Genomic DNA, 10,257 nt, shown 5'->3' with positions numbered 1-10,257 from the left:
CAACAGTTTGCCTCCCAAGTGTTCCGAAGTGCGTTACTTCGGGAGACTTAACATATCGAGAATCTTCCAAAATAGAAATTGGAATTTAATGCCGCAAATCTCGGAATTTTCTTCGAGAAAGGGGTGACGCTTCGAGATCTTATGGTTTTGTTTTACTGCCCAAGAATATTCTATAAATACGGATGGACTCTTTGGATTCTACACCCATCTTCATGGTTGCGACTCGACTTCGTCTTTAAAAGGTAAATCTCTATGTCTCCCTCTCTTCATTCCCTCTCGTTTAATTGGTGAATTCTTGAATTTAGCTTAGAGTTTGTGATAGGAAGTTAGGTAGTTGAATCATCCTGATAGGTTTAGGTCAGTATTAAACCTTGCTGGATTGAGCCTAAACGTTGCTCAATTTCAAAAACTCTAGGTGCATCATCCTGCCTAAAACATGACATCAAGTTTTTCCAAATCTCTTCAGCAGTAGACATGAATAACAAGCTTTGGCCTATCTTTTTAGAAACAAAGTTCATTAACCAAGTTGCTACCATATCATTACACCTAGACCAAGATCCAGCATCAGGATGATTAATAGGAGGTTGAGTAATACTACTGTTGGTGTCGGATCCCGCACCAGAGGTTCGGGACCAACCAAAGATTGCCACGTAGTCGGGATAACGGCCCATAAAGGATAAAGCCCATTAGACCCACAAGTCAAAAGAACAATCGAAGTGGTTATCACCATAAGGAGAATTCGAAGTGACTGCAGCTCGACACGAGTCCGGAGACGAAGTCATGGTTAAGTCGGTCCAAGGATATTTGGGTCAAAAGGCGAGGCCCATGAAGATCAGAATCAACTCAAATTCGAACGTTAAGCATTAAAACCAAAGATCAAAACGGTCACATTTAAGAGAGAATAATTGTACTTAATTAGCCCATTAAATGTCATTCTTCTATGTATAAATATAAAGGCCAATGGCCATGTAAAGGGGATCGTTTTTTCGAATAAGAAAGACCATCGCAATTTTTGTAGCAATTCATAAGCTTTTTACATATTCATTTTTTGTCCCTCAAGAGTAATCTTTTCTACTTAACAAAAATACTTGAGTGTGTAAATCCGACATCCACATTTTGGCGCCGTCTGTGGGGATAGAAGATTCTTGAGTGGTCAGATTTTCCTTACTACAATTCTGAGATAAGCAGCAATGTCCGGAGGAGACGCCGTTGAGTCATCATTGGCCGAGACCCTCAAAGCTATGCAGCAAACCATGTCGGACATATCACAAAACTTCTCGGATGTGGAAAAGGCCGTCGACACATTACAAACATCCTAGGTATCTCTTAGTCAAAACGTCAGTACTATACAAACTCGTGTTCGTTCTTTAAGTGCAGGAAACCCTGTGGGTATCCGAAGAAGGATACTCAACTCGCCAAGTTCCGCTGCGCGAAATGAAACTAGCGGACAAACAACTCCTGGTGCTACTAATAATGAAGTTCAGCCATTGGAGGAAGAGACACAGCTTGAAGATGAAGTTCAACTTGCAGATCAATACGAGCAGGAAAACCTCGACCAGTTCGAGACTATGAGGAAGGTTAGCCAAGAACTAAAAGAAATGAAGTCAAAGTTCCATCAGGCTACAAGTTCGGAGCCGGATATCAATCGAGTCATTGAAGAAGCTAGGCGAACACCTTTCGTTCCGCGAATCGCAAGTTTAAGAATCAAAGATTCTCGGAAGCTCAAGTTGGACCCTTACAGCGGATTAGAGGATCCGAAGAGCTATCTCGCAGCTTTCCTGATAGCTGCCAGAAGAGTCGAACTGGATGAAGCCGATGAGGATGCAGGATACTGTAAGCTCTTTTCGGAAAATCTATGTGGCCAAGCTCTAATGTGGTTCACCCAATTAGAGCCGGCTTCGATCAGCAATTTCGACAAACTATCAGTTGTGTTCTTAAAACAATATTCCATTCTTATGGACAAAAGTGTTTCGGATGCCTATCTTTGGAACCTGTCACAAGGATCAAATGAATCACTTCGAGTTTTCATCACCAAGTTCAAAGGAGTGCTGTCAAAGCTCCCAAGAATCTCACAACAATCAGCTTTATCTGCCTTACGAAAAGGATTGCGACATGATTCAAGATTTAAAGAAGATTTAATACTTCATAAACCAGACACAATTCATGATGCACTCTTCCGCGCAAACAACTGGATGGAGGTAGAGGACGAAAAAGAAAATTTTGCCAAAAGAAATAAGCAAGAAAAGCTAGCAATCACCGTCCCTACCAAGAAGTTCGAACCCAGGGAGAATAAAGGACCAAGGAAGTTTGGATCGCAACCCTTCAACAGTACCATCGGAAAGCAATTCCAAGGGAAAGGAAGGTCAAACACTTGGGTCTGTGATGAAAGTTTATATTGCGACATTCATAAAGTAACCGGACATTTAACCAAGGATTTTAGCGTCCTTAAAAAGCACCTCGCGGAACTTTGGGCCATTGGAGATCTTTCCAAATTCGATATAAAAGATTTTGTGAAAGAATACCACAAAGCAAAGGAAGGCTCCAAAGATCAAAATTCCAAAAGACCAAGGTTAACCAACGAGGAAGAACCAAGGAGTTCGAAGGGTAAGATTAATGTTATCCTAGGAGGTTCCAAATTTTGTCGAGATTCGATAAGTTCCATCAAAAAACATAGGCGAAATGTTTTACTCAAAGCAAGTTTGAGTGAAGAAGTCGATTTTCAAGGTGCATCAATATCATTTGACGAAGAAGAAACGCGGCACCTCGAAAGACCTCATGATGATGCTCTAGTCATTACCCTGGACGTTGCTAACTTCGAAGTATCAAGGATCCTTATAGATACAGGCAGTTCGGTCGATCTAATCTTTTTAAGTACTTTAGAAAGAATGGGAATTAGTCGGGCGGACATAGTAGGGCCTCCGTCTCCATTAGTTGCGCTCACAAGTGAGTCAGCCATGTCTCTCGGGACAATCAAGCTATCGGTCCTTGCCAAACGGGTGTCAAAGATCGTGGATTTTGTTGTCTTCGATAAGCCCGCGGCTTACAACATCATCCTCGGGACTCCCTGGATTTATCAAATGAAAGCAGTCCCCTCTACATATCATCAATGTATCAAATTTCCAACATCAAGTGGAGTGGAAACAATTCGGGGAGATCAAGAAGCTTCACGGACGTGTTATCTAGCTAGCCACCGTATGAAGATTCAATAGCAATTAACGAAGCCCGCAAAAGAGGGACTAAGATCAAAATTTCCTAGCGGACAGAAAAAAGATGATGTAGTAATCGAAGTGGTATTAGAAGAAGACAAACCGGACCGGAAAATTCGAATTGGGGCAACTTTGACTGGCCAAATAAAAGAAGCTTTGATCAAACTCTTGCGGAAAAAAACATCGTTTGCGTGGTCAGCGGCGGACATGCCTGGCATAGATCCAAGTATAATTTGTCACGAACTAAACGTGGATCCGAGCTTCAAGCCGGTGAAACAAAAAAGAAGAAAGCTCGGAGTGGAGCGAGCAAAAATAGTAAATGACGAAGTGGATAAACTTCTGAAGATAAGATCCATAAGAGAAGTACAATACCCGGAATGGGTAGCAAACACTGTCGTTGTCAAAAAGAAGAATGGAAAAGATAGGGTTTGCATCGACTTCACAGACCTCAATAAAGCATGTCCCAAAGACAGTTTCCCGCTCCCACATATAGATCGACTTGTAGAGTCCACCGCTGGGAACGAGCTGTTAACATTCATGGACGCCTTCTCGGGTTATAATCAAATAATGATGAACCCCGAAGACCAAGAAAAAACGTCATTTATCACTGATAGAGGTATCTATTGTTACAAGGTAATGCCTTTTGGTTTAAAAAATGCAGGAGCAACTTATCAACGGTTGGTTAACAAAATATTCCACCATCATCTCGGGAAAACAATGGAAGTCTACATAGATGATATGTTGGTTAAATCGTTAAAGAAAGAAGTTCACGTTAAGCATTTAGAGGAATGTTTTGATATTCTCAATAAATATCAAATGAAGCTGAACCCGGCGAAGTGCACATTCGGGGTCCCATCCGGAGAATTTCTTGGCTATATTGTGACATAAAGAGGGATTGAAGCCAATCCAAATCAAATTAACGCCTTTCTAAACATGCCATCTCCAAGAAACTTCAAGGAAGTACAACGGTTGACTGGGCGGATTGCGGCTTTGAATCTTTTTATCTCGAGATCAACAGATAAGTCGTTACCTTTCTACCAAATTCTAAAAGGAAACAAAGGATTCCTTTGGGATGAGAAGTGTGAAGAAGCTTTTGGGCAGCTTAAGGCATACTTAACCACTCCACCTATACTCTCCAAACCAGAAGTGGATGAAAAACTTTATTTGTACGTGTCGGTTTGAAACCATGCGGTTAGTGGAGTCTTGGTTCGGGAAGACCGCGGGGAACATAAACCAATTTATTACGTAAGTAAGTCAATGACAGATCCGGAAACCAGATACACAATGATGGAAAAACTCGCACTCGCAGTGGTGACTTCGGCTCGGAAGCTGCGCCCATATTTTCAATCTCATCCGGTTGAAGTATTAACCAACCAGCCACTCCGATCAATACTTCATAGTCCAAGTCAATCCAGACGTTTGGCGAAATGGGCGGTGGAATTAAGCGAGTACGATATAGAATTCAAAAGCCGGATCAGTATGAAGGCTCAGGTTTTAGCAGACTTCTTGACCGAGCTACCAATACCTGGAACGATAGAGCAACCAGAGAACCAAACTTGGAAATTACATGTAGATGGGTCTTCAACAAAACAAGGATCCGGAGTGGGAATCAAGTTGGAGTCTCCAACATCAGAAATTCTAGAACAGTCATTCCGATTGTTATTCAATGCCTCCAACAACGAGGCAGAATACGAAGCCCTGATTGCCAGACTTCGATTGGCACAAGGAGTTGGAGCTAAGAAAATAGTGGCTTATTGTGATTCGCAATTAGTAGTTAACCAGTTTAATGGAGACTATGAGGCTAAGGACTCAAGAATGGAAGCATACTTCGAAGTGGTGAAGGATCTATCTAAAAATTTCTCGAAATTCGAATTAATTCGCATACCTCGGGGGGAGAACACAACTGCGGACGCACTTGCCGCATTGGCGTCAACATCAGATCCTGAGTTAAAAAGAGTTATTCCAGTGGAATGCATTTTGGAGCGAAGCATTCAAGACAACAAAGAAACCTTCGTCGTTACAAGGTCTCGAGCAGCGGCACGTGACCGTGGCGAACCAGAGATCGAACCGCCACCCAACAAACGGAGGAAGTCAAAGGGATCAAACACATCTAACAAAGAACCCGTTGTCTTAGCAGGAGATTTAATTCCAGAAACAATATTAGAGACCGAGCCATTAATCGAGGAGGATATTCTAGAACCAAACGAGCATCCCGAACCAGAGCCACGAGTATTTAACAAGGTCGACCAAATTCCGGCTAAAGACTGGGGGGCTGACTGGAGGGAGCCAATAAAGCGCTACATCATGACAGGCGAGCTCCCAAAGAATAAGTGGCAGGCCAGAAAAATGAAAATCGTTAGCGCAAAATTTTGTCTATCAAAAAATGCATTATATAGACGAGGTGTGAGTGACCCTTACCTATTATGCATTTTTGGGCCCGAAATCGAAATCGTCATGAGCGAAGTGCATGAAGGGTTATGCGGGAGTCATTCATCAGGAAGAGCTATGGCTTTTAAAGTTAAAAGAATGGGATACTACTGGCCCACTATGATCACGGATTGTGTTAAATTCGCCCAAAGATGTAAGCGCTGCCAACTCCATGTGCCATTGATCCATCAACCTTCGGAGTTATTCTCTTCCATCTCTGCCCCATACCCGTTTATGAGGTGGTCAATGGACATCATCGGACCATTGCACAGGTCAACTCGAGGTGTATAATACCTTTTGGTCTTGACGGACTACTTTTCGAAGTGGATTGAAGCTGAGGCATATGTTGGTATCAAGGATTCGGCGGTGAAGACTTTCATTTGGAAAAACATTATATGTCGACATGGAGTTTCGTACAAAATAGTCACTGATAACGGGCCACAATTCATTTCACAAGAGTTTGATGCCTTTTGTGCAGACTGGGGAATCAAAGTCAGTTACTCTACTTCACGATATCCGCAAGGAAACGGTCAAGCTGAAGCCGTGAACAAGACGATACTGAGCAATCTCAAGAAACGTTTGAATCATCTAAAGGGAGGATGGTATGAAGAACTCCAACCCGTCCTATGGGCCTATCGTACAACCCCTAGGCGACCTACCGGAGAAACTCCATTCTCTTTTGGTTTATGGCATGGAGGCAGTTGTACCAGCTGAACTCAACGTGCCCGGACTTCGTCGAACAGAAGCACCATTAAATGAGGAAGAAAATTCAGCAATGCTTAATGATTCACTAGATACCATAAATGAAAAGCGTGATCAAGCTTTGATTCGGATCCAGAATTACCAGCAGGCTGCAGCCCGATATTACAACTCTAAAGTCAAAAGTAGGCCGTTCTTCGTGGGAGATTATGTGTTAAGGCGCATTTTTGACAATAAAAAAGAAGAAGGCGCCGGTAAACTCGGTATTAATTGGGAAGGATCTTACATTGTTACCGAAGTGGTTCGAAACAGTTTTTATAGGCTGAAAGACTTAGAAGACATGCCAGTCAAGCGACCTTGGAATGTGATTAACCTAAAGAAATTTTATGTTTAAAGCTACACGCATTTTATATGTACATGAACTACGGTGTGGCTTGATCCCGAAATGGGTACGTAGGCAGCTCGGAAACGAGTTCAGCTATTAATAAAAAATTTGTTTTATTTTCTGTATTAAAGGGAAAGGTTCAACTTTGCGAACAAGTGAAGCAAATAAAGGTTCGGCTATGCGAACATACAAGAGATTGGAAATGGAGCGTTTATTCAAACAAAAAAGAAGGGATGTCCCTCATCGTACACTTCGGGTTATAGAGATCTTGTTGACGAGCAGAACACTTCAACTCCTTGACCAGCAAGGTCAAGGATTGGCATCATGCAGTCCGGAATTCGAGCGAAGTCAGAGATTCCAAGCTCGATCCATTCTCCAGGGTGAGATTCAAGGACGTGAAGATCTCTTGATACCGTAGTAAGCCTGCATTGCATCCGGTTAGTCCTCTTCCGAAGTCTCCTCTTTTCCAACGTAAGCTTCCGATGTTGAAGCGCAAGTGCCTCTATGAATGCCATCGCTGTTCCTTGGTCTCTGATTGGGAGATCCCTGATCAAAGCACATGGAGCTCGGATCTGGGATCTGAAGAAGCCGCGAGGTGGAAGAGACCGCCTATTTGGCTCATTTGGAGCATCTTCGTTTATCATTCCAATCCTGGAGAAGTCGGGCATAGATTCTGAACATCGAAGGTTGAATTCCATACCTGCAAAAATGAAAAAGAGTGGTGAGGAGAAAAGAGAAGTTGAGACTATAATTTATAGGAATGTCATATTCCTAAGTAAGCTGCGGATTCTATCCTAGGAATGGAGTGATTCGCCGAGAGATTTATGCCCTTAAACCGATCTTGCATTAAAAGACGCATCTCCGAGAATATTTGAAGAGTAAGGAAAATTGCAAATGTTTCCATAAATAAAAAAGGGACGAAGCCCATTACGAGTTCAAAGTAAGTGAAGAAGTTAGAGAACATTTATGGAAGAGGCTCAGGAACAGGCTCCTTCATCGCCGGTTTAGTTTTCGAAGTGGACGCCTTGTTCTTGGCATCCACTTCGGGACGATCCCGAACGCGTTTCCGACTGGTACTGGCCTCCTCCTCGTCTTCTTCCTCGCTATCAGATGGAACGGTACGGACCGGAGCATTCACAGGACCCGGAACTCCTTTAGCACGGAGATACATCCGAAGCATCTTCGGGATCTCAGCAACAGAATCGAAGTTCCGCCATTCCCATTGAAAGGGATCACTTTCCAGTGCCCTTATCTTCCTCTCCACCCGAGCGATGCGAGCCTCGAGTGTTTGCCTTTTGAGACCTAGCCGCTGCCTTTCCTCACACAAGCGACGGTGCTTGTCGGCAACCTAGCATAAAGATGAATGAATAAAACGAAACAAAAAGTTTTTAATCAAGAACCACAGATGTTAACCTTGTCAATAAAGTCGCAAGCCTCTTTCTTCTCCTTTGAAGGAAAATGAAAGACGGCGTGAGGGAAAAGAACGCCGGCCGGTTCAAAGCCATCGCCGGACAAGAAAAGTGGGCTGCCGGGATCAACGGGGGCTACGTTTTCGTTTTCCATTAATGTGGTGTTTGTTGAATGGATTATGAAGTTTCTTGAGAAAAGATTAAAGGCAAACAATCTCCTATTTATAATAGGGTTAAGGTTTGTCTTGGGAATGAAAATTCAATAATGGTGGCGTGCCCTAATGGTTTAAACCATTTTTGGAAATCGAGAAAAGGCAATTATTGTATTAAAGACGAGCCGCTTTTCCTACTTTCAAGAAATAAGAAGGGAAAGCGCAACCGTCGCATTAACTACAAACGTTTCTAAGGCCCAAGCCCAACAAATTTACCGAGTTTACTAAACCCGAAGTGGGGAACTCGCGTTAAGCCGAGCTCAGTTCTCGCATTCTAAAGAGAAAGGTCTGATCAGCCTAAAAATCTCGAAAGCATAACCACAAGGCCACAAAAGGTCAAAAGCGGACTTTGCAAACCCACACATAATTTTAACCAAACCTCCTTGGGGTCATAACCTAGAAAGGTTTAAAAGCCTCCTCAGACAAATATCTTGTTCAAAAAAAAAAATGATGATAAAGCCTCCTTAGGCAAAAACAAGTTCGAAATTAAGTTTTAAAATAAATGGGACAATCCCCAGTTTAAAGTGGGCACAGCCACTACGAATCGACAGCCACCTCGGACTCCGGCTCGGCTGTCGAAGTTTCATTCGCCTCCTTGGCTGGTGCTTGGTCAGATTAAGCTCCTGGTCCGCCCTCCACGGTACAACCATCCTCTGGGGTGACCTCCGGTGCCGCAGGAACTTTGGGTGGGACGACATCTTCCGTCTCACTTGAGCCTGGGAAGGACAATTCCAGTCAATTTAAAAAAAAAAAACATAAGGCGCCAAAAAGGTAGTAAGTGTTAGGAGCCAGGCATTACCTGCCCAGTCTAGACCCGATTCACTTATAGGAGGCGATTCAGTGAAGAATTCCTCGAAGTCCTGCGGGTTGAAGGTCGAAGTGGGAAGAGCTGCTAAGCGACTCCGCTTTTCAGATAGATTAGCCGACAGTTCGGTCCTCTCTTGCACCTTGGAGAAATCTGTTTCATGGATTTGATCCAACAGAATCAGGTTGTTCTAGTGCTCCTTGATGTCTGATTCCAAACCTGACCTAGCTTTCTCGGTTTGAATGAAGCGGATGGCTCCTTGGATCAACTCCATCCCGCATCCCTTAACCTCTTTTCTGGCCTTTGATGCCGACCTCGCCAATTTGGAATCACACAATTTGGTGATCGCCTTGAACTTCGCGTTAAGCTCAATAAGTTGGTTGTTCAAGGTATCGGCGGTTGATTCGGATTTATGAAGTCTACCCTGAACACCAGAAAGTTCATCCTGGAGTTTGTAATTCCGGTCATACTGGTCCTGCAGCTCCCCTTTTATCTTCGCAAGCTCGGATATTAGACTATCGACTTAGTCCTCCAGATCATGCTTGGAGCTGGTGGAAGAACGGAGTTCAGCTTCAAGAGCAGAAAGTTTTTTCTTCCACGCGTCAATCTCCTTTTCCCGACCAATGACCAATCCCTCATAATGCTCAATCATGTCATTAAGCTCGCCGTTAGCCTTGTATTATACATAAAACCGGGATGGCGAGTCAGTTCGAAAAATGGCAGCACAATCAGAAAAATAAAGCGGAACTAACCCGAGATGAATGATGAGCATGAAGCAAGTAGCGTTCACGGATCGCAGGGCGCCACTTGTCAAAATCTGGCAAGATCGCGCCCGATCGGGTCTTGAAGCATCGGAAAACACTGCCTTCTTTCTCCATAGCTGTGAAGGAAGAAGAGTTGTAAAAATTAGAATCTAAGCAGAGATAAAAACTTTTAAGCGTATGTAAATCGTCAAACCTGAAAGTGATTTGATTTGAGGGACAAGAGCAGGCTTTAACTTCGAAGAAATATCTCGAGACTCGGAATCTCCCTTTTTAGAAGATGCACTCCGGGCAGTCTTCTCGCTCTCGGGCTGGGAAGAGGAAGACATATCAACAGGTCGAAGAGGACCCAT

At 43.4% G+C, this 10,257-nt stretch overlaps 1 protein-coding gene across 1 annotated transcript; it reads right to left on the bottom strand.

Moving 5' to 3' along the window:
* Positions 1-7,681: 7,681 nt before the first annotated feature.
* On the bottom strand, positions 7,682-10,257 carry LOC110227089. The gene is made up of 3 exons (XM_021020263.1): positions 10,101-10,257; positions 9,002-9,054; positions 7,682-8,053 (listed from the first exon to the last, which is right to left on the bottom strand). The coding sequence occupies exons 1-3, from the start codon at positions 10,255-10,257 to the stop codon at positions 7,682-7,684; spliced, it is 582 nt and encodes a 193-aa protein (XP_020875922.1).

The sequence above is a fragment of the Arabidopsis lyrata genome (assembly GCF_000004255.2).
Source record: "Arabidopsis lyrata subsp. lyrata unplaced genomic scaffold ARALYscaffold_9, whole genome shotgun sequence".
Lineage (NCBI taxonomy): Eukaryota > Viridiplantae > Streptophyta > Magnoliopsida > Brassicales > Brassicaceae > Arabidopsis > Arabidopsis lyrata.
Note: the sequence above shows the minus strand (reverse complement) of the source record. Positions and strands in the feature narration are given on the sequence as shown.